Consider the following 25,566-nt stretch of genomic DNA (forward strand, 5'->3'; position numbering starts at 1 on the left):
GTCACTTATCACTCAGTGGTTTGGTTCTCAAATTATCTTTCTCACCGGGTTCAACGTGTAAGATTTGAAAACCTTTTTTCCCATTCTCTACCGGTCACCAGGGGTGTCCCCCAAGGCTCCATCCTTTTCTCAATTTATATTAATAACATTCCCCAGGAAGTTGTTAATTCATTCACTTATATGCTGATGATAACTCATTCACTTATATGCTGATGATACAATCCTTTATGCCACGGGTTCCTCCCCTGATGCTGTTCAAGCTAACTTGCAAGATGGCTTTTTCCAACAGCAATCATTTACACAACTCAAACTCACCAAAAATAAAACACCTTACCTTCAAAACAAAAACCATGTGGTTTTACCGTAAGGGTACTACGCCTACCCAAGGGTACTACTCCAGCCCATTGCCCTCAATCGGGTCATGGGTTTTATACGACCCCAAACGACTTTTACTTAATAAAAAAAAGGTTCCCTTCATCTCAGTGGAATAAGATTTTGTGACTTTTCATACATTATCTATCTATACACACATAAAAAACTGGGCTTGATTCGGTTGTTCTGAAGGTATGTAAAAACAATGTTTAAACTTCTGGTCTTCGAGGTCAATATGACCCCACATTGAAATGAATAGGTAATGTGAAAAAAAAAACGAAACATATTTTCTTAATGTGTAAAAAAAAAAAAAATCCGGCATAAATCTGAAAATTTTTACACAGAAATGAAGGCCTAGTACTAAAGCATAAAAGCGATGTATCAGAATAATATTTCATATGCAAGCTAATGGTGTAGTTGAAGAATTGTGTGTATGGATACAAAAGTACTTTATGTCTCCAAAAACACAGAATTAATGAATAGATGAGAAGTAAACAAAAAATATATATTATTTGTAGGATTGAAAATGTATATTTTTTGACCCCGAAGCCCAGAAGTATATAGGAAACGAAGAAGACCATTTGAAGGTTAAAATCACCACTTGTAAGGGGGCTATTCTAGAACAAGTCACTGCATATAAATGGGCATCTGGTTGGAAATTTCACTTTCTTTCTCTGTCCACTTATCAAAGCTGCAATCTAAGGTGAAGGCCAACCTTGGTTTCCTTTACAGAATGAAGCCGCTCTTCCGTCTCCACTTCTGCCAAACTTACTCTAATTCTAATGACCATTCTACCCATGTTAGACTATGGAGACACTATATACAGGGTTGCTTGCAAGTCCACTCTATAAACTCTTGACACTCTTTACCATTCTATCAGGTTTGCTATGCTCCTTTCAATACACACCACTGCACTTTATATTCATCAGTCAACTGGCCCTCCCTTCACAATGGCCACAAAATTCACTAGTTCACTTTCATTTATAAAACCCTTCTCAGCCACTCATCTCCTTACTTGGGTCACCTGCTGCAGCCAAAGCCTGTCACACATAGGTCACACACAACACCCGGTCCTCACTTCGTCTTCAAGCTTGATCCACACTCCAGTCCAGATGGTGGCGCTAATGCAGCAAAAGGCTGATTGCTAACCGCCATAGAAGAAGAAGTACGGAACATGCGACAAACACTGGTGTCATAGATGTGCGCAAAGCAAGCAGCTCAGCCATCTTTTATTTTTATTTTAGTAATAAAACGCTTTTTAAAGCGCGATCGATTGATCCACTGGAAGGTGTGATATGGTCTTCATAGCCTGTAGTCTGAGTTAGACTAGAGAACCGATTTGACTGCTTTGCATCTACACCACCTGTTTGAGGCAGGTCAGTAGATATGTCTTTGTGTATTAAACTGGTTATTACCTTATTAATATCACCATGGTAACCATAGTTTACTCCGAAATGCCGTAGTTATTGTTCTTACTGTAAAATAAATGTATTATTTTGAGATGAAGCTGTAAGAAGCCTTGACAATCCTTAATAACAATGGGATAGTCTTTGGTATTTGCTATTAATTCTATTTTTATATGTATTTCAGGCTCTGGAAGTAAATAGTCATGACAGGTGAGTGTAATGCTTTTAATAAAAACCTCTAAAATAAGATGATGATTCGATAAGATAGACTTGAATTATAATTAGAATCAAAACAAGTTTTATCTCATAGGTTTTTATTGGGTTTAAAATGGGGTTAATTTTTTGTTAATTCCCTAATGTGGTTTAACCATAGACTGTAAAAAATAGGGTTACATTAGCATTGTAACATTAGATACACATAGTCTTGTCTCAAATGTGAATTTTAATGCTGCTGCATTGTTTAAAAAGTTGCTAATTTGGATGGTAAATGGGGAAACTAAATAGCACCAAAGTGTGTCTAGTTATGGCACATCATTAGGCTATTATTAATATAACACAGTTTCTTTATTTTATCTTCAGATAAACTTGCTGCATTTAGTATCTATCGCACATGGTAGGCTGGGTTCAATCCTGCAACTATTGAAGGCATGCACATGCAGTGGAGATGGGTCTATAAAGCTTGCATTTCATTTATTCTGTTTACTCTTTGTTTACAGAGAGAATATTTGTGTTTGTTGATGAAGAGGAGCTTTACAGTATGATGAAGGACCTTGACTGTCTCTACTGTAGGAATCCAGTTACTGCATCTAAACATCACCTAAAAAAAAAACATCTCAGATTCGCTATATATTATAAAGATTCTGGCATTGGTAATTACACACTTCTTCAGTAGTTGTTTTGCGCAGAGATTATATTCTAACGGAGTCTGTTGTTCATGACAGGGAAGTTTTCTATCCCCTGTTACTGTGCGGACGGAGGCCATGGCCGGAGCCACTGGCATTGCCCAATGTGCACCAAAATACTGCAAAGGACAAAGGATTACAAAATACATATTACAAACCATGGTTTGTGCCCATTTATATACATTTCCTATTGGACTAACTTGATTTTACTCATTATAATTTATGATTGAAGATGAATTGAATATCAAATCTGAATTGGGATGTATATAAATATGTTTCTCAATTGTTTGGACCTACTTGTTTATCATTATTGGTGTTGTCCCTATTATAGAATAAAAGCTAACTTTTTAAGATTTAAGTGCATCCACTACACTGGCCATCTTTGTCTAGATTCCAGCTGTTTCTATCACTGCATTTTGGGATGTGTTTAAACAGTATTGAAGGAGTTTCTTCACTATAACTACTGTATAACTACCCTGATTGTGCTTTGTTTTTCTCATTCCTTTGCTCTCCGAGTAAAAAGCCTGCAGTTATTAACATCCTTCATTTGCTCTGTTTCATGTAATCACAGGTGTGGAGATGACAGACCAATCCACAGGTGAGAAATGGCATTTAATAATTTTGGCATTTAATAAATTTCAGTGATGTTTATCCATTGATTGAGTTAATGGCTGTGTCTAAAACCAGAGCAACTGCCCAGTCGTTTAGTAGTGACGAAAAGTCTGAGTGTGAAACGACTTCTGGAAGAAGAACACATGTGGGCGGGGCTTGATTGTGTTCGTGGGGAGTTGATTGGCCAGATGTGGCTTGCTATTGGTGGATCTGATGTGAGTGACAGGTTGCCCCGCCCCCGTCATCAAAGAAGAGATGCAAGAAGGAGGGGAAGTTATTTAGATTGGAGATTACAAGTCACATAAATTAATTCAGGTTTAATTGAGCGTGTTGACCAACAGAAAGCTGGGTTTGAAGTGACTTCAGTGTGAGTTGTGCTTCATACAGCGCCACAATGGACCTTTTTTTGCCTGTGACGTTTCGCTAATGTGAATGACACACTGTCCACCACTCCTGATGTGAGTGGCGCGATGAGTGACAATTATAATCCCATTATTAGGACCCATTATAATCAGTGTTGCTGTGCGTCAAGACAAATCCCCAACAGCAAACTAACGATCTGCTCATGAGGAACACGTGGATTAGCACCGGCTTCCTTGTGGCGTCCAGTATAGAGATCGAGCCGTTGCTGCACGGCCGCTTCCGGTGTAAAACATGCCGTTAAAGACGCACTATGTACGATTTTTGAAACAAAATATCCAAAAGTGAACAAAGGAAACATTTATTTCCCTGAGTGGAATTTGTTTTGCACTCAAAAAAACACTAGATTCTAGAACAGTGTTAAATATTTATTTAGTTGTTTTGAGAACTTACAGTATCCCAAATGTTTCCAAGAATGTTTAACTGCAGAGAAATAAGCAATTTTAACACAGACCTGTGGCGTCTATCACTGACATTATACCCGCTTTACCCTCCATTTCCGAGAGCACCAAAGATGCTTTAATATATTATGCGTTTTATGTGACAGGTGAGCAACTGTTTGGATGCATTCATCTACAGAAATCAAATCAATGTTATACAGCTCAACACAATCCTGTTTAAATCTTGAGCCGTATTTAGCAGAGCGTCGTCTGCGGCGTAACAATAAAAGTGTCGCGCCTGTCTCTCATTAGCAATCGCTCCAGTTACCTCGTTCCACTCCAATGGTTCATGAATCTTTAATACATTACCAGTCATCCATGAATATGATTTTTGCCCCACGATTCTGTCGGCGTCATCAAGCCTCGCCTTTGCTTTGAATAAACAACCTCCACTAGTCCACTAAAACACCACATGTTAGTCCACTAAAACAGTTCACTTGAAGGAGTGGAGGAAAACAAGTGAGTGAATTCGGACAGCTGCTGAGCTCGTTATTTGGTGCATTGTGGGATTGAATGAGTACACTATGGTTTCGTACACCACTACACCACTACCACTATTTGAGGGTATGGGGGCGATTTCGGATTCAGCCCGAGACTCATTCACTAAGTGTTCGGACACACACATTTGTGCGTGAAATGTGCGTACAAACGATTTTACGAACAAGTCACGATTCACTAAACTTTTTGGAATACAAAAAAATATATATATTTTTAATATAAAAAATATTCTAAATTTACAAACAAAATAAAGCAATAGCTGAAACTACGCGTACGCAAAAAGTACACTCAAAGGCCTTATAAGTGTGTTAAGAAGTTATATTTTATCCTAACACGACTATAATTATTTTGAATCATGTTCCATGAATTGTATTGTATTATCCATATGTAAATTATTAGGGCTGGGCAACGATCAATCGCATCCAAAATAAATGTTTGTGTTTAAATAATAGGTTACACTTTATTTCGATAGTCACTTTTAGACATTCTACTAACTATAAGTAACTTTTCAACTACATGTCAACTAAGTGTCATTAGAGTATTAGTAGGCTGTAGTAGACTGTCAGTAGACTGTTACTTGTTAGGGTTAGGTGTTAGGGTTCAGGTTAGGAGAACAAGTTGACTTGTAGTTGCTAAGTTACTTACAGTCAGTTGAATGTCTGTTGGGGGACCAACAAAATAAAGTGTTAGCTGATATTAAGCAGACAGTCTACTAATCCTCTAATGATAGTTAGTTGACATGTAGCGGCAAAGTTACTTATAGTTAGTTGAATGTCTAAAGTGGACTATCAAAATAAAGTGTTACCAAATAATAAATGTGAGTGAACTCTGTATAATTAATTTGTACAAGTAAATATACACACATATGCATGTATATATTAGAAATTTTGCATGTAGATACATTTATACATGATGTATAGCAGTTGCTCATTATCCTTTAAAGAGACATGCACTGAAACGGGTCGCTGTGAACAGAGCTGTTTTTGAGGAGGTAGAAAGGGTGTTGTTTTACACAACCATTGAGGAATTTTAACCAAAGTATGTTACAAACTTTGAAGACCCTAAAGAATCATACCAACTTGTTGAAAATGGGCATCCGATGACCCCTTTTATGAATGTGTTGTGAAGGAGCGTTTTTGTGAGAAGTTCTCCTGTGCGTACAAATACGAAATAATCCAAGCAATTAGAAAAGACCCATTGCCCCTCCAGAAGCAGGACTGGACAAATACCCCTGGTCTTAAAGGGATAGTTCACTTTGAAATTAATTTTTGAGATGTTTTAACTTACCTCAAGGGCATCCAAGATGCAGGTGTCTTTGTTTCCGCAGTAGTTTCAATTTTGATATTTTTTGGTCAATCTGTTGATGTCTATCAGTCATATAATGCAGGTTTAGGGGGTCCACGTCAAAGAGCATGTACAGAGAAGTCAAAATTAAACATGATTGAATGACTCGTAAATGTAAGTACACATTGATGGCCCAACATGACATCATGACTTTTGCGTAAACATGCACGCCACTTTCGAGTGGCGTGTTATCTCTACGCGTTTTGAGCTATCCGCGTGTATGCGTGTATGTCTATGCCATTAACGTCCGAGTGATTCCGTGTGTCTGTACACGCCGTCAAATGTCCGCGCGAAACGAAGCAAAATGTAGATCTACATCTGGGGAGCTTTTTTTTTTCCTAGGATGGTAAGGGAACAGTCATAAATGCCATTAACCCCAGTAACGGTTAGGTTTAGGGACGGGGTTGAGGTAAGTCATATATTTATATATACAGTAATAACGTTAAGTCAACGGCGTTCATAAACACGCTGAAAAGCAATTATGCGTCTTGATAGCACGCCAAAAATGGAAATACGAATTAGCGTGTCATACACACTACTTCATGAGATCAGTCTGGATGGCCTAAGACACGAAACGAGCGGTTTGTGTGAGAAAACGAACAGTATTTATATCGTTTTTACCTTGTGTATTCACAGTCACGTCCAAGTGATCTGAATCAGTTGTCCAATGTTCAGCTAAACCATGTTTACCGTTCCGCCGGAAGTGATCGCTTGCGCGTGTACGTCACTCATTGTTTACACAGAGATTTTGGAAGTTTTACCTTTCACTAAACATATTTAGATATATCGAAATCGTCTTCCATTGCGTTTTGCTGTATATCTAAATACGTTTAGATCTTCACAGTGAAAGATAAAACTTCTGAAATCTCTGTGTAAACACTGAGTGACGTACACGCGTAAGTGATCACTTCCGGCGGAACGTTGGCAGTGGTGGAGGAAGTACTGAATCTCAGTACTTAAGTAAAAGTACAAATAAACAGATAAATATTTACTTTAGTAAAAGTAGAAGTAACACAATGACAAACATACTTAAGTAAAAAGTAAAAAGTACCTGATTTTAAATGTACTTTAAGTTTTAAAAGTAAAAGTACTTGCATAACAATTTCTTCTCTTAATGTTTATTTTTTTCTAATGATTAATAAAACATTTAATTCTAACTTGTTCCACCTAATACTCCTATAATGATGTTCAATAATTATGGAAAAAAATTGTTGTCACCATTTCTGAAACAAGCTTGCAATTAGGCAATATGCACATCATGCTTATCCTTACTATATGTTAATAACTATGTTTGGCATTAAACATGATTCATTTATGGTCATTTATGGAACCTCTTGGCTTGCCATAATCCTAACCAAACGAATATTACACGGTGCATTTCCTATGCACGTAAAAACAAATTTTCACGTATAAATTGCACGATAAACATACTGCGTGCAAGACGCATATAGTGTGACCGGGTTGATATATCTATGGCAACCAAATGTCATTGGTGTGACAAACGTGCAACGAACGGATGGTCAGATTACGTTTTGGCAGGGGAAAACCTGATCAGAAAATGTAATGGAAAAGTAACAGAAGTTGTAGAAATGTAGTGGAGTAGAAAGTATAATAATTGCTGTAAAATGTAACAAAGTAAAAGTAAAAAGTATGCACTATTTATTCTACTTAAGTAAAGTAAAGATACATGAAAAATGTACTTAAGTAAAGTAACAAAGTATTTGTACTTCGTTACATTCCACCACTGAACGTTGGACATGGTTCAGTTGGACATTGGACAACTGATTCAGATCATTTCGACATGGCTGTGGTTACACGAGGTAAAAACGATATAAATACTGTTCGTTTTGTCACACAGACAAACCGCTCTTTTTGTGTCTTAGGCCATCAATATGTACTTAAATTTACGAGTCATTAAATCATGTTTAATTTTGACTTCTCTGTGTATGCTCTTTGACGTGGACCCCTAAACCTGCATTATATGACTGATAAACATCAACAGTTTGACCGAAAAATATCAAAATTGAAACTACTGTGGAAACAAAGACACCTACACCTTGGATGCCCTTGAGGTAAGCTAAAACATATCAAAAATTAATTTCAAAGTGAACTATCCCTTTAACCATTTTCCCCTTTTCCAGTTGAGCTACAACCCTCGACCGTCCTGTTGGAGACCCTGCAAACAGACACTGACGACAGGACAACAGGGAGCAAGTCCTCCTGCATGAAGTGTGGAGTCCACTTTACCACCACATCAAACCTGCGACGGCACGAGAGGCTCCAGCACTGCCAGGACCAGCAGCCCATGCTATGCGTAGATGCCAAAAACGGCATCTATGTCACACCCAAGGACACACACGGACCCAGAGTGCCCGTTCATATCCAGAAATCCTTCTCCTTACAGATCCTGCTCTGTGAGCTGGAGGAATGCTGGGATTTCATGAAAGCGCAGGCGCAGAGAGGAAACCCAGGGAGAGAGTGCCGTCACCTGATAAGGACGAACCTCGCTCGCCCCTACACGCCCCCCCCGCCGCTGTGTGTGCACTCTCTTGAGGACATGACATGCAAACACCTGCTGTCCACGCCACACACACAGCAGTGCCAGGAGATACACTCCCGGGCGGGTTTGGACGGGGTCGATTGCGTGTACCCCATTTTCTGGGGTGGGCATGAGCTCTCCGAGAGATGCATGTACTTCTCTGTGTACACCGGCCTTAAGGACAAATGGTGTCAGTTCGGGAGGACGCGCGTGACGTTTGACACCAGGTCCGGCATCTGGAAGTGCCTGTGTGACTTCGGGAGGAGCCGCTGCGTACACAAGTGCTTATCCATGTGGTGGCTCTTCCAGGAGCGTCCCGAGCTGCTGGGAAACGCCCTGGAGACGAGCGCCGATGATGTGGGGGAGCTGGAGGAGGAGGAGGAGGAGGTGGAGGAGGACGACGGGGTTCAACTGTGTCCAGAGGAGGGGGACATCTGCTAGTGTCATCCGTCACAACTACAGTCTCCGTCAAGACGGCACAACATTCTTGGTGTCTACAGTCAGTAACAGCACTGGCCATACCCTCGTATTTTGTTAACTGTTGGTTCGTAAAAATGTGTATGATGTTGCTACACTCATCTTCTTAAAGGGATAGTTCACCCAAAAATGAAAATTACCCCATGATTTACTCACCCTCAAGCCTTCCAAGCCATCCTCCATCCTTCTTTCAGACGAACACAATCAGAGGGGAGGGGGAGGGGGGCATCTATCCATGATAAAAGTACATCTATCCATGATAAAAGTGCAAAAGTGCATCTATCCATGATAAAAGTACATCTATCCATGATAAAAGTGCAAAAGTGCATCTATCCATGATAAAAGTGCAAAAGTGCATCTTTCCATGATAAAAGTACATCTATCCATGATAAAAGTGCAAAAGTGCATCTATCCATGATAAAAGTACATCTATCCATGATAAAAGTGCAAAAGTGCATCTATCCATGATAAAAGTACATCTATCCATGATAAAAGTGCAAAAGTGCATCTATCCATGATAAAAGTACATCTATCCATGATAAAAGTGCAAAAGTGCATCTATCCATGATAAAAGTGCAAAAGTGCATCTTTCCATGATAAAAGTACATCTATCCATGATAAAAGTGCAAAAGTGCATCTATCCATGATAAAAGTACATCGATCCATGATTAAAGTACATCTATCCATGATAAAAGTGCATCGATCCATGATTAAAGTGCATCTATCCATAATAAAACTACATCTAATAAAAAAGTAAAATGATAAAAGTACTTTAATCATGGATAGATGTACTTTTATTATGGATAGATGCACTTTATCACATATAGATGCACTTTATCATGGACAGGTGCACTTTTATGATGGATAGATGTACTTTTATTATGGATAGATGTACTTTTATCATGGATAGATGCACTTTTATGGACTTCCAAAAAAAACATTCACTCCCATTATAAAGCTTGAAAAGCCAGGATATTTTTTAATATAACTCTCATTGTGTTCGTCTCAAAGAAGAAAGTCATATACACCTAGGATGACCTCAGGCTGAGTCAATCATGGGCTAGTTTTTGGGTGAACTATCCCTTTAATTATATATTTTACATTTGTGGTGAAAATGGTTTTTATGAGATTTAAAACCCTAATGACATTTGAATCTGACTACACACAATTTGTCTGAGCGAAATGTGTGATCATACTTTCAAGGCCAAGTCCAATAACAATTTCAGAAAACTTCAAATTAAACGTTTTTGGATCTGTAAGATTTTTAATGTTTTAAAAGAAGTTTATTCCTGTGATAAAGCTGAATTTTCAGCATCATTACTCCAATATTCAGTGCGACATGATCCTCCTCCTTCCGTTGACTGTTATTGTGTGTTATTATATTTGTGGTGACAAGGTTTTATTATGAGATATACTCAGATTAAACCATTATGACATTTAAATCTGATTACACACAATTTGTGAGAGCAAAGCGTGTTGTCATTCTTTCAAGGCCAAGTCCAATAACAGTTTCAGTAAACTTCAAATCTAGGCCTTATGAGACATAATTTCATGCGACACATCTAACGAGTGATTTATGCAAAGCATTGATGCACTGAACTTTGGTGAGTTTACAAATGCGCTGGTTTAGTTTGGTCAGATTTTACACTACTTTATGTAAATTATGTTCAGTATTAAGATTTTGCATGTTTATATTTAGACAGCAAAGTCTATAATAAAGACATTAAAGGAGTATAGGCTCAGTGGATGCTCAAGTTTTATGCAGTAGGCCTATATGTTTCTGGTTCAAGGTAAGGTCAAAGCAGGATCAGGATGGAGAATGGATCATTAGTTAATTTCCTCTAAGAGAACATTTAAGTTGTGTCGATTTAACTTTTTCATTCACGTGATGTCTGAAGATACTTTTACATTCAACTTTTCCACTTAATTAAAACAAGAAATCATGGACAGTTATATGGTAATCCAGTGACATTCAACTTTTCCACTTAAATTTAAACAAGAAATCATGGACAGTTATATGGTAATCCAGTGACAGTCAAGTTTATTTATTTACTTTTATTTATATGTATTAATAATAATATAATTATATTTTATATATATATATATATATATATTTAAATGTATTTCAGGAGTATACTCAATTGGTAAGCCTGTCTTTCGTTATGTTATTAATTACATACAATTAAACCAAAAATTATTCTGTCACCAGATATTTTTGATGTTGTTTTACTAGTGGGTGCAGGATACTAATATAGTTAATTTATGTAAGTGAGGATAGCAAAATAAAGTAAACTGTGACCTGTTGTAGCCAAAAATTACAGTGGACTACCAGTAAAATGTATAAAACAAATTTGGGACACTTCGACTTGACCATGTTTTTCTTTATTTGCTAACGCGACCTTTTTACACCAAAGACTGAACAACATTGGGTTTGGTAATTTGTTTCTAACCCTAACCTATTGCTTGGTGATTTGTTGACCTATTATCTAACTGTGTAGTTAAATTTATTAGCTGACATATATTCATCATAATTCATCTGTGAGACAGTCTTAACAGAATGACAGACAAAACCAGTGAAATATCAGCTGATCTGATAACTTGAGTTCTGCTCATATTTTAATGCAATTTTCTAAACTGTAGCGAATAAGTCGTGATAATGTGAGACATGTTGAGGGTGTCTGAATACATTTCGGTTTGACTGTAAAGCAAACGTTTTTTTGTTTTGTTTTTGAAAACGAATCCTTTACAATCAAGGTAAAATGTTTTAAATATGTTTTTATATTAGTGTTGAGCAGAATCCGTACCGTAGATGTGTCATAAACTGCACACTATCGTGTGTGTGAAATTGTGTAGAATGCAACACTTTCAAACATCAAAGGATTGTGCGCTTATGATGCGCGCATGCGCAGATCATATTCCTCCCGAGCAAGACCAGCACTGGTGAGAATAAATTCATTATCTTATCGCCTTCACATATGCACAATTCCTGTCATGCTATTTAGACACGATCGAAATATAAAGATTGCTTGGCATACATATATGGACACCTATAGGCTAATGACGCGCGTTTTATCTAGAATGTGTCCTAATACAATTATTAAAATAACCCCTAATTAGCAATTAAACTGAGGTTGCCATGAAATTAAAACAGTTTTAACAGTGCGCATCTGTCTTTTCCTTCTAAACACCCGGGAATCGGATGCTCCTCATAAAGCAGTGTTTCGGTCCAGATCGGGATGGAGTAATAGCTAACGGTTCAGTGGTTCGCCTACTTTAGTTCACTGACCACAGCGCCATTTTACACTGCTAGAGTAAGGAACATTTGGGGAGCTGAGAGGATGCGCTGGGAATTATGCTTTTTGAATGGGAATTTTCTTATTCCATCAAATCCTTAACACTAGAAGTGCCAGAATTCCAAAACTACTAGAACGGCCACAAACGGTCATTTTGACCGTTAGATTCAAAACAGTGTTTATTTCATTGATGAATAATTTTCGTAATTATTTTCGTCAACCACATTTTTTCAAAGACGAAAACGAGACGATAACTAAATAAAAACTAGGTTTGAATGACAAAAACTATGACGAAAATGTTAGATGGTGACGATTTGCGAAGTGGTCAATATGCTAATAATAATAATAGAGCAGAACTAGTGACAGCCCATTTGCAGCAAAACAAACAGCACAGGACAGGGCAGCAGAGCTCACCAGGATCATCCGACATGAATTGATCTGGATCCGCCGTGTCTGATGATAGCAGCCGTCTCTTTTTCCTTGATGTGGACTCTGACTCTGAATCACTCTCTGATAAGGAGGAAATGTTGCACCCAGGAAACGTCGCTGTCACTTTCCACCTCCGATTGTTCCCCTGCATCCGAATCATCACTCGTCAAGTTCTGAAGCATCTTCAGGACCATGGTTCGAGTCATGTTCCTCCTCATTCGCTTATTCATTTTAGACATTTTAGCCTAGCAATATATATATATGGTATAAATATATAGCCTATAGATAACGTAAGTAGCCTATTATAGATAACTGTAGTCCGGTTTTATTTGCTTATTTCTGATCAACAACTAATGTAGAAATTATTATATAGCAAACACTGCTACAGAGGTGACCGGACGGACCTTTCTGTTGACAGTTGAGAGAGAACACGATCAACCGCGGGATATTTAATGAAAAAATACCGCAAAATTCAATGCGGTCAATATGACCGTCTATGGCCGAAATAGGTAAATATGTTCATTTTTTTGTTTTGCCTCACGTTTACGTAACTTAATTAATATGAAAAGCATTTTAAATGAAAATACAGACAATTTTAGGAAAAATCAGGTACCAGCAGGATTTTATTATTTTTTTCAACAAAGTTATTGTAGATATAAAATTCAAAACGGTCAAAATGACCGTTGTGGCTGTTCTAGTGTTAACACTATCTCTTTATGGTTTGAGCATCCTCACCATCAGTTTATGCATTATGCCTAATCATCACCATCATTATGTTGAGCATAACACCATCACTTGTGCTTCAGCTTCATCATCATCATCACCAAAATTAGTTTAAGGATTATGCATGATCAACGCCGTCAGATTATGGATTATTATGCATCTCTATCATAATCTTGTTCATCAATTTGGCTGAGCATCCTCATTATTTGTGCTTCATCTTTGTTATTATGTTTCACTTTTGTGAAGAAATATCCTTTTAAATGACTCTTCTGATAAACAGCAGCATTTGAAATATACTTGTCATTACTATTAATATCATTTGTAATTCTTTTTATAGACTATAGTACTTAATAATTAAAAAAAAACAGTCATTTATATACGTTTCCCTTGGCCTTGGAAAAAGGAAAGTAATGGATTAGTCTTGATTTTTCTGTAATTTAATGAGTTACTTTTTATAGACTTTTTATAATTCTATATAAAACAATAGTGGATTTAACATCAAAATTTTATATCTAATGTTAAAATGTATGTTTTTAATCTAACCTTCTCCCTGTAGCTCTCAATCAGGTCATGGGGTCTACACGACCCCAATCGACTTTTACTTAATAAAAAAAAGGTTCCCTTTATCTCAGTGATTTTGTGACTTTTCATACATTATCTATACACACAAAAAAACTGGGCTTGATTCGGTTGTTCTGAAGGTATGTAAAAAAAAAAATGTTTACACTTCTGGTCTTCGGGGTCAATATGACCCCACATTGAAATGAATGGGAAATGTGAAAAAACTAAATATATTTTCTTCATGTGTCAAAAAAAATAAAATAAAAAAAAATCCGGCATAAATCTGAAAATTTTTACACAGAAATGAAGGCCTAGTACTAGAGCATAAATGCGTATCATAAAAAAATAATATTTCATATGCAAGCTAATGGTGTAGTTGAGTTATTGTGTGGTATATGGATACAAAAGTACTTTATATCTCCAAAAACACAGCATTAATGAATAGATGAGAAGTAAACAAAAAAAAATGATATATTATTTGTATGATTAAAAATGTATATTGTTGTTGTTGGGGTCGTATAGACCCCGAAGCCCAGAAGTGTAAACAGGAAACCAAGACCATTTGAAGGTTAAATACTTTGGTCAGTTCAAGAATAATTTATGCAATTTTATATTATTGAAAGAATTAAAAGAGCCGTTTCATGTAGTTCAGGTGAATGAGATTTGGGATGTAATTTGTGAGTAATGCAATTTTAGGGGAGCAATTAGTACAGTAATCTAATTACACTGACTGTTGAAGAAATTTACTAGTTTTTTTTTTTTTAGAGTAACTTCCCGAAAACTGCCTACCCTACATAATGTTGCTAAAAAACTAATCCCTGTCCTTATTTCTCTCTGGTCAGTGGTTCTGAGCAAATCTTGCTATGAGTGCCAAAGCAGAGCTGGACGTCCCGCCGCACGATGCTGACGCTCCCTCTGAGAGCAGCGTCCCGCACGCTCACACCGACAGCTCCTCGCACCGCCTCAAATCCCACGATACTGCCACTATCATTTTTCCAGGTATTTAGATCAGTAACGTAATTTAATGATATCTAAAACTTTTAAAAATATTGTTTTGAATTTTTTTTCTCTTTTAAAACATGACTAAAAAAGTATTTGGCTGTCCAAGATAGAGGGTTTGAGCTTGAGAATTGATCCACTGTTTATATTTTCTTACAGTATATCTCACTAAACTATTGTTTAGAACTCCACATTAAAAAATTGTAGATGAAACTGGCATGAACATAAAATCAATTTCGGTCTACATTTAGAGTAATATTCTTTTTCAAAAAAAGCTTGTAATTTCCCTTAGCTTCTGCTCATTCGCTGCCAAAAGTGGAGCTGCCTCAAAATGCAATCAGGACAATTAAAGGCAGTGAACTGGAGGCCGCATCACTTCCTGCTCAGGTCGGAGGGACTATCGTCCATGTTCTGGGCTGGAAGGAGGGAGTCGCAATCCTCCCTGGAAGCAATCTGAAGGTGAGCGGAACATTGTTCTACTATTTTACTAACTAATTATATCTGAATGTCCAATCTAGAAAGAGTGATTCAAGATTCGGGAGAGCTGTCTTCAGTTCGCTGAGAGTCATGTGCTCAAAGGTTTGAAGGGACGTGCGGATCACCATCTCGGAGGATCTTCTGGTTTACCACAGTGTGTGAAGGCATCTCATAAATGGTCTTGCAGGGCCTTTCTAGTTGCCTTTGTGTAATGCCAGTACACACAATTTCATTGAAGGAGTAGTTTACTTTTCAAAAAACGTTTTCTGATAATTTACTCACCCCCATGTCATCCAAGATGTCCATGTCATTCTTTCTTCAGTTGAAAAGAAATTAAAGGTTTTTGATGAAAACCTTCCAAGATTTTTCTCCATATAATGCACTTCAGTGGGAACCAAACGGTTCAAGGTCCAAAAGAAAGTTTCAGTGCAAACTGCAAACTGTTCAAAGGGCTTTAAATGATTCCAGACGATAAATAAGGGTCTTATCAAGCGAAACGATCACTCATTACAAAAAAAAGCAAAGTCTAAGTTTTATAAGCTAAAATGCTCGCCTTGCTCTGTTCTGTGATATACGTTCGTGACTCTCCTATTTGAAGTTGTTTATCGAAATGAACAAATCTTTTTCCAAAACATTGACCAAACCATTGTCACCACGCTTGGACCTTCTGTGTGTTTTCATTTACCACGTGTGCCCCTCGTCTGAGTTCTCCGCCCTCATCTGTTTCCATGGACACTAATCACCTCCCGCACAGCTGATTGTCATTTGTTAATCACCATCACTGTGTATTTAAGTTCCTGCCTGTCTTCACTCCCTTGTCCGGTATTGTTTGTGTTTACACGCTGTCAACCCGTCTGCCTGTTCCTGAGCTTCAGTAATTAAAGTTGTGTATTAATTCTACCTTCATCCTCGTCTTCCTTGACCTGCCTCGTGACAGAATACCGGACCCACCTCAAGATGAACATCGATTTCATTACCCTCGCTGAATTCTCATCTGATTTTGTTTCGTTTTCCAGAGACTTTGTTTCCCTTGCACTCTCCAGCCCCCTCGATGATGAAACCCTGAAGACCCTGTTCTGGATCGGGGCCACCTACCACCAGCACTTCGACCTCCCAGACACCTCTAACCTGGACTGGAAGGAGGCCGTTTCCCGGTGTCTGGAGAGCGTCGAAGCCCGATCCAGAACACTGCCAGACCCAGAGCCGGAATTACCACCCTCGACCGCGGAGATCTCGTGCGTGCCCCCCGCAGACGGAGAGCTACCACCCGCCGCGACGCGTCAACCAGTGCCCGAGACGAAGAGGACAGAGTTGACCCTCGCCCCGGAGGAGGAGCTCCAACAGGAGTCTGACCAGGGGTGTGAGCCCACTACATCTGCGGACGAGGGGACTAATTTCCTGGAACTGGAGGACTGGCTGAGGAAACCCAGGACTCTGGATATCGTTCCCGCCCTATCCCACCCGTCATCTGCATCTATTTCATGTTTTGTACCATCCTGTGATGACTTCTGTCCTGCCGTCTGTCTGATTCACTGCTTCCCATCACCGTTCCCAGTCAGTCCTCCAGCCTCGCCGCTGCTGGATGTGCGCAGCCCTGCACCATCTCCGTGGGGAGTCCCCGACGTCGAGCGGCAGGTCAGCCCACCATCCGCAGCGCCTGTGTTCGAGGATCCCACGGCTTCGCCTCCAGCCTTGGTCCTCGGCACTCCATCTCGGCCAGTCGACCTGCCGGCTCCGTCTTGGCTCCTCCCACCTGAGCCTCCACCGGAGACCCTCGAAACATCGGCTATAGCGGGTTTCCTCGTCCTGCCGGCTCCCCCTTGGTCAGTCATCACTCTGCCTGTGCCACGGACTTGCGGTCAGTCTACTGCGTTTGATCCCTCCACCCCTTTGGCTTCTGCGGGCTCCTCCTTCCCTGTGGCGTCTCCTCTGTCCTCCCTCACTCCACCTCCACCTCAGCTCTCGGGCACTCTGGCTACGGCTCCAGCGCTCGTCGCCGCGACGTCACCGGGGTCTCCCATACCGGTGACGTCGCTTGAGTCCACCGGCTCTCCGTCTACGCCGAGAGATCCTGCCACCGAGTCTCCGTCGGTCATCCCCCAGCTACCGTCAGTCCCCTCGCCATCTGGTTGCTTCCCTCCGTCTTCTCTGCCATCGGCTGTCGGTACTGGGAGGCTCTGGGTCTGCGCCACCGCGCTATCCCCATCGAGGCCGCCAGGGAATCGTCATCGTCCCCTCACCGTTCCGTCACTCCAGCCTCTCGTCTGTGTTCCACCATCATCTCGTCCTCCACCTGAACCTCCCCCGGTACCCCCTCCGTCATTTTGCCACGGCGCGAGGTCGCGCCTTGCCGGAGGGGGGCGATCTGTCACCACCCTTGGACCTTCTGTGTGTTTTCATTTACCACGTGTGCCCCTCGTCTGAGTTCTCCGCCCTCATCTGTTTCCATGGACACTAATCACCTCCCGCACAGCTGATTGTCATTTGTTAATCACCATCACTGTGTATTTAAGTTCCTGCCTGTCTTCACTCCCTTGTCCGGTATTGTTTGTGTTTACACGCTGTCAACCCGTCTGCCTGTTCCTGAGCTTCAGTAATTAAAGTTGTGTATTAATTCTACCTTCATCCTCGTCTTCCTTGACCTGCCTCGTGACAACCATCTTTTTCCGAGTCGTTGAATGAACCAAATGACTCAGAGAAAGATTTGTTCATTTTGATGAACGGGTTCGAACAGGAGAGTCACAAATGTTCGTCACAGAACAGAGCAAGGCGACCATTTGAGATTATAAAACTTAAAAACTTTGTTATTTATTTATTAAATGAGTGATCGTTTCACTTGATAAGACCCTTATTCATTGTCTGGAATCGTTTAAAGCCCTTTGAACAGTCTGCACTGAAACTGTCTTTTGGACCTTGAACCGTTTGGTTACCATTGAAGTCCATTATATGGAGAAAAATCCTGGAATGTTTTCATCAAAAACCTTAATTTCTTTTCGACTTAAGAAAGAATAACATGGACATCTTGGATGACATGGGGGTGAGTAAATTATCAGCAAAAGTTTTTTCAAAAGTGAACTACTCCTTTAAGCTTGGAGAGAAATCCATCGATGTTGATCTTGACGGCAACAAGCATTTGAGTTACTCATGTTCAAAAACCAAAGCAGCCACATCTGAGCTTAGTGGTGGAGGTGATGTTACAGTACCTGGTGCTGGTCTGTGTGTTTCTTCTGCTAAACACAGCCCTCTGTTATCAGAAGATTAAGATTTAACCATGTTAACATGATTATGAACATGAATTAATTAAGCAGATGATTGTATGCAAAGCAACTAACAAATGAGGACGTCTGCAATGTAGTGCCCATACTGCACATGAACAGACCTCCTAAATGATTAAAATCGAATTCTAAAATGATACATCAAATGTGAAAAATGATAGCTAATTATAGTTTTTACATCTCTGGCATTCCCATTGTTGATGATTTTTTTATTAAAGCAACTTGAATTCTTGTTAGCGGGTCCTCAACCCCAACACAGACTCGAAACTTCACCACAGTGGACCCCCCCTTCAAAAAAACTAAAAGAAATGAACATTACAGAAACTCTTTAAAATACCACCATAATAGAACATTTACATTAACAAGTCTCCCTGTTTGCTCGTCTTTCTAAATATGCAGAAAATAACACTTTATTTCAACCAAGGGGGTAATCCATCGACCGGAAGTTGAAGCCGGCCGGGTGCCGCCATCTTGTAGCAGAACTTCACTTCAGTTAGCATTTCCATTGACTCCCATTCATTTCGGCGTCACTTTGACATTGAATAACTTTACATCTGAGGCTTTTGAAGACCCCATTTGTCCATTATTTATTTCTAAAGAAACACGACAATGTATAAAATGCTCCATTACCTTGTATGTTATGGCCCCGTAGAAGCAGTTTTTTGTAAAAGTAGGCTAACGATTTTGTCATAACCACGCGACTCTCTGTCGCACAGTAGAGAGATTACCTTATGGACAAGACCTCACGGAAAATCGGGGAAACTTGGAGGCAAAATGACAAAATAATTAATCAGAATACCTAGCAAAAGTGTAAAAATGGTAATCCGGTTTCCATATATTTGATCGAGTTACTTGGTTGGAACATGTTCTTTCAACATGAAAACATCAAGTTAAGCCAAAGAGTAACTGTTTTAAGTCAGTTTAACGTTAAGCAATCATCTTTGAACAAGAAACCTGATACAATGGTGTTAAATCAAAAGGAATTATTTACATAGGGTAAAAAGCACCAATATATTTATTACAAGGCACATGAAAGTCCTTGACTGAGAAAAGCATTATAAAAAGAGTGAGCTGAAGATGATGTTCTTTCTACCAGCATGCAGGGGTGTGTTATTACCATAACGGTGGTAGTAAATCCAGGTGCTTGGATAATAGGGCCCTGTGATTTTGCGTATATTGAGAAGGTAGGGAGGGGGTCAAACACCGAACCCTGAGGCACCCCATAGGATAGCCAAACTGATTTAGACACTGTTCGCCTCCAAGAAACCCTGAAGGATCTGTCTGTCCCATACCAAGCCAGTGGAGTGCCGTTCCGATGATGAGCAGTGTGGAGAGGGTAGATCTTGTGATTGTCAAAAGCTGCAGACAGATCCAGAAGAACAATAAAGAGTAATCTGGAGGTCACTCTCTCACCAGTTGAAGAATTTCAGTGATGGCTAGTCTTTTGTTTTTATCACTAGAGTGGAAAAAATATTATTTTTGCTTTATACACACATAATCATTTAGTGTGTCGACTGCTTCCTGAAAGCACTGTATATTACTTTTTATTACTGAATAACAGTAACACTATTCTACTTTTTGCAGCTATGTGTTAGTGATACTGGTTCGCTGGAAGTAATCAGTGAAGGGAAAATAGGCTCTGCTAACCTGACCCCCGGAGGAGTTCAGACAAATTCAGCTGAAATGGAGCTCAAACAGGGTGAAAAATCAGGTAATTTTTCATTAGATGCCTCTGGATTATTACACATTTAGCTCATGGCTTGATGATGTTTTGATGTCTGGCTGTCAATTTTAGATTTTTTTAAATGGATGTATAGTCAGTCAGGCCCCGTAACTAATGCTGAGTTCAAACTGCACGATTTTAGCCACGATTTTGGCTCACCGACAAATGCCTGAAATCGCAGGCAAATCGGCACTCGTTCACGCGAGTGACAACAAAGTCCTTTTAGGCAAGTCGTGCCACTCGGCTGCCATCTTGGCAACGCCTCCGGGCAGCTATTTCGGAATTAACAAGACCAGGCTCCTATCTAAATGAATGGGCAGAGAGTCAGAACTGCACTTTCACTGGTCACCGGGACATAAAAACTGCATGTACTGTATAGAAACAGCAGTAAAATATGATCGCTGAAAAATTTGGATGACGTTGCCTTAAAATAAGGTTTAAAACGCTGTTTTTCCCACAGGTTATACTTTTACTGCGCATGCGCAAGGGTTCTCTCGGTCTCTGTTGCGCCGACTCACATGCGCGCTGCACGGTTTGAAACACAGTATGTGCACGCTCTTGCTCGCTCTTGATTCCGGGTTAGATTCCGCTCTAGATTCCGGTCAAACTAATTTGCGGGCATCAGCGAGCCGCTATCAATCTGCGGGAGACTCAGGGAACTTTCAGGAGACTTGGGATGTCTGATATTTACACAACGCACACATACACTGCATATCAAATCTGCCGCCTTTTCAAACAGTAACGTATTTTCCGCTGTCGCAAACCTCAGCTGTGCGCATGCGTTTGTGGTTAAATGTCTCGATAGGCTTAAATGTTAAAAGCAGACAATTGGCTTTCCAGCGGGAGGGGCGGGGCATGTGCATACAACTGCCATTTTTGATGTTACAGGTTTTCCTTATACATTTGTATTAAGGATTAAGGAAGTGGCATGTCTCTATATAAATAGTCTCTGGTGACAATCACGCAATGTGAATGAGCAAAGATGCGATCTGAGAGAATCACAGACCGATCACACGCCGACGCCCGTGAGATATTTGGCATGCTAAATGTCTGGACCTGTCGGCGATTCAAAATCCTGCTGTGTGAAACGTGTTCTGACTGAAAACTACATTGGCGACGATTACCGACTGCCAATGAGAGAGCAAGATACAGAGCAGCGGGGAGTTCGGGAAGGAGTTATAGATCACATATCAACATGCATGGCATTGTTTCAGAAAAAAGGCTTCTTCTCTGTCTATTTGGACCCAAGAAATGGGAGAAAAATTAGTAGAAATTTGGCAGGAGCACCCGTGTCTGTTTGACGGTTCATCTGAGCTGTACCACAACCGGGTCGAAAAAGAAGAAGAAAAGTCTCACGTGAGAACTCTGGTCTTGCATGTGTGGTGTCGCGTTGTTTCATTGTCACATCTCATGTGTGTTTGTTGTGAAACGTAGTTTGCGCGCAGCATGCTAGACAGAGTTGTCGGCGATTTTTCCTATTGTAAAGTCATGCAAAGTCATGCGACCTTCTGTCGCCGATCCATCGTGCAGTGTGAACACAGCAGCAACTGAATGCTGGCCAAGATAGTCATGCAGTGTGAAAAGAACGGCGACCCGACTACTTTGAAAATCGTGCAGTCTGAACTCGGCATAACACTATCCAGGAGCCAAAAATTAATAGAAATTGGGTTTGATGAATATATAAAATTTAGCTACTCAACAGTTGGCTAGTCTCTTTATTAGGACCCACAACCAAGTTTCCATCCCAGGATTTTTTTTTTCAAAATGGATCAAAATGGTCCCGTGTACACTTTGTTAGTTTGTTTTTCAATTTGACATGGAATAAGTGGAAACTATAAAACTCTTTATTTGTTTTTCACAAGAACTTGGATTGATTTTTCATTTTTAGGTTCAGGGGTAGTAAATGAAAAAACAGTTTGATTATTCGTTTTCAATAATCAATAATGTGGGCTGGAACAAAATGCCCCTTTCCGCTTATTGGTCAACCAAATATCAACCCGTGCCGTCATCGTGCAACAGAATAAAAAATCGTAAATCATCCTCTGCAATATTTGTTCATATTCTTAAAGCGTTTATTGCATCTACATACAGTATAATCTCTCACTAATCAAACAACTGGACCAAGGAATGCCTTGATACAAACATACTTGGCAGTGCCTAGACAGAGAAGGCAACTTACAGGTGCCAGATCAATATTATTAGTTGTTTATTTCAGAAATATGAATGTACCTTGCATCTGCACACACAGTTAACCCTTCAGCCTCTTCTTAGACATAGCCTGTTTTATTTATCTGTCCAGCTATCAAAATCTGTCTGGCAAAGCTGCGCAACGCACTGAACAGTGCAGAGCAATTGCATGTACATTGCAGTGATGCAAAGACCTGTTTTGAGTGTAATTAAGTGTAATTACCCAGCAGTATAACGTCTCAGGTTATGCATGTAACCATGGTTCCCTGAGAAGAGGAATGAAACACTGCATCCGCTAGGGGTCAATATGGGGGAATGCCTCCGGCGTGACTGAAGCATGAGTCTAAACACAACAATGAAGTTGACATTGGCAGCCTAAACCATGAACTTGACTTTGGCAGGCGGTACTGGTGCAACTGTGAGTATAAAGGCCACCTGTGAAATACTTTATCCACTTCTTGTCTGAAGGAAATGTGAGCAGGAATACCAGAAGCATGGCAAAGGGACGCAGCGTCTCTTTCCTCTTCTCAGGGAAGTGAACCATGGTTACGTGCATGAGACATTCCCTTTCGAAAGGGAACTTGTGCTGAAGGGATGAGTGCCCTATTGACAGAGCTAATTGAAAGGACTCAGAGGGAAAGGACCAGTGTTGTGCATGAACGCGTTCATATTTTAGGCGAACGTGAACTGAACGTACTGTATTACTGCCTGATGAACGTTACTGTGAACGCGTTCATTCTGGTGTCTGTGAATGCACGCTCTCTCGGTTTAACTTCATACAATAGGGTGCCAGATTTCTATAGAGCCTTCCAGGCGAAAACCCGACTAAAACACACATAAACAGGCCTTAATATGTAGCGAAAAAAGCACCCAATCTGGCAACACCAGCCAGCAGTGTCGCATCGCGGCCGCTGTCGACAAAGCAGCGAGCGAGGAGGCATCGTATGATCATTTAAACGGGTTTCATTACGAGGTCAGTGAGGATGGGAAAAAACTTACATTTCTATGCAAACTTTGCCCGTCTATAAAATAATTGTTATCTGTGGTTGTATATGGGCTGTGGCAATAATAATAATAAAAAAAAGCTCGCAACATATGGAAAAAAAGAACTATAAATGAACTACTTCATTTTTTGAAGTATGAACTATGAACTGAACTAGTTCATTTTAAAATATGTGAACTGAACTTGTAGAAAGAGTTCGGGGAACATGTAGAAAGTGAACTTTCCCAACACTGGAAAGGACTCAGTCCTCCTCCCTAAAGTGCACATCAGCAATGTGATCATAGACTGGAGCTTCTCAGGAACGGAGGCCTTAACAGGATGACTCTTGAGACAGGAAGCCTAGCCTAACAATGTTCATATTCAGGCGAGCATCCAAGGAGCCTCACAGAGAACCTAACACTCAGCACTCAAACAAGAGGCCTGATACACTCTAACCCAAGGGCAGTTCCAAAAAAGCTCAGAAAGAGACCTCAATACAATGACTCGCATAAAGAGAGGAGGCCTAGCAAAACTCTACACTAAGGTCAGTAGCCAAGAAGGCTCCCAGAGAGCCTAACAACCTAGTATATTACTCTACCACCTAGCCCAGCTCTAGGAGTGGAAGCCTCAATATAATGACGCTCTAAATCGAGTGAAGACCTGACAAAGCCCCACGATCAGGACATCTTGCAAGGAGGCTCACAGAGAGCCTACAAATCACAATTGCGATCCTAGTAAGCGGAGGCCTCAATAAGTTAACTCTCTCTAGCACGAGGAGGCCTAGCAACGCTCGCAACAGCCAAGTAGGGTCACAAAGACCCTAACAACTTAGCAAACATTAGCCGAGCTCAAGGAGTGGAGGCCTCAGCATGACGACTCTAAATCGAAAGGAGACCTAACGACACCCCATGCTCAGGATATCTTGCAAGGAGGCTCACAGAGAGCCTACCACTCACAAATGCTTACTAGTGAGAGAAGGCCTAGCGACACTCAGCAGCCAAGGAGGCAAAGAGCCTAAAAACTTTGTTGAAGTTTAGCCTCAGTCCAGCCCTGATGATTCTCCTCTTCTAGAGCCAGAAAGAAGACCCTCTAATGATAAAACTGTTTTAAGTAAACTCCTTAAGGCAGTTGTATGCCTGGAAACCTGTTTGCGTTGACTTTACATCTGGAGTAAATGCATTTATGCTTTTAATGTGTTGTAGCCTGGATTTTTTTCATATTTGATATAGAGATCCAATACAGTGTATCACAGTGTGTTATATGTATACTGTATGTAGATGTATGTAGATGTAGATATAACTGTTGTAGAGAACATTGTGGCACCAAAATAAGTTGTGTAGCTCCAGTAGGAAGGTCCCAATCTTCCTAATGGTATAGGCAAATCTGCAGAACCGGGCAGTTCTAGCAATGTTGTTTGTGAAGTTCAGCTGATCATCAATTACAACTCCAAGATTCCTGTCTATCCTGGAAGGAGTTATGGTTGACAAACCCAACTGAATAGAGAAGTTTGTGGTGTAGCGTAGTGTGTTGGGTTACTCATATCATGTGTTTACTCTCTCTCTCTCTCCTACATTAAAGGGACATTGTGTAGGAATTTGTGCCATCTAGCGGTGAAAATGCATTTTGCATTCAAACGTATTGTGCTCTCCAGCTTTGGTTTTCAAATGCTCGTTGCATCTACGGTAGCCATTATGTACCAAAATGCTATGATAGGATGTCTTCTAGTAGCACGTCGTCGAGTGTTCCTTCGGGTGAACAGGTTTGTGTGATTTCAAACAAACAGCATCTTGACACAACGAACAAACAAATGTTACAGTATGAATTACTGACTGTGAAAAACATGAACTATTGTAATAAGTATATAGCAAGGTTCAGGGAAGAAGGAGGCAGGAACCGGATAACAATCA

General features: G+C 40.1%; 2 protein-coding genes across 5 annotated transcripts in view; both read left to right on the forward strand.

The window, feature by feature from the left end:
- Nucleotides 1–1,535: 1,535 nt before the first annotated feature.
- On the forward strand, nt 1,536–14,995 carry LOC120479236 (uncharacterized). 4 transcript variants are annotated; one of them, XR_016147972.1, is made up of 7 exons: nt 1,536–1,748; nt 1,963–1,988; nt 2,495–2,647; nt 2,720–2,842; nt 3,252–3,278; nt 8,136–9,032; nt 14,859–14,995. XR_016147972.1 is itself a non-coding variant. In XM_039671518.2 (6 exons), exons 2-6 carry the CDS (start codon nt 1,982–1,984, stop codon nt 8,972–8,974), a joined length of 1,149 nt encoding a protein of 382 aa, XP_039527452.2. In that variant the 5' UTR covers nt 1,536–1,748; nt 1,963–1,981; the 3' UTR covers nt 8,975–9,518. The 4 variants fall into 4 exon arrangements, 3 of the variants coding, with proteins under 3 accessions (XP_039527452.2, XP_088980343.1, XP_039527454.2); XM_039671518.2 differs by lacking the exon at nt 14,859–14,995 and having other exon boundaries at nt 8,136–9,518; XM_089124217.1 differs by lacking the exon at nt 14,859–14,995 and having other exon boundaries at nt 2,495–2,563; nt 8,136–9,518.
- l3mbtl1 (L3MBTL histone methyl-lysine binding protein 1) overlaps nt 14,859–25,566 on the forward strand; it is a 66,325-nt gene continuing 55,617 nt past the window's right edge. Inside the window, exons 1-3 of the mRNA XM_089124216.1 lie at nt 14,859–15,015; nt 15,308–15,474; nt 20,352–20,478. Of these exons, the coding sequence (XP_088980342.1) occupies nt 14,880–15,015; nt 15,308–15,474; nt 20,352–20,478 (430 nt within the window). The 5' untranslated portion in view covers nt 14,859–14,879. The remainder of the gene's footprint in view (nt 15,016–15,307; nt 15,475–20,351; nt 20,479–25,566) is intronic.

Source organism: Pimephales promelas, chromosome 20 (genome assembly GCF_988280905.1).
Source record: "Pimephales promelas chromosome 20, fPimPro1.hap1.1, whole genome shotgun sequence".
In the NCBI taxonomy this organism is placed as follows: Eukaryota; Metazoa; Chordata; class Actinopteri; order Cypriniformes; family Leuciscidae; genus Pimephales; species Pimephales promelas.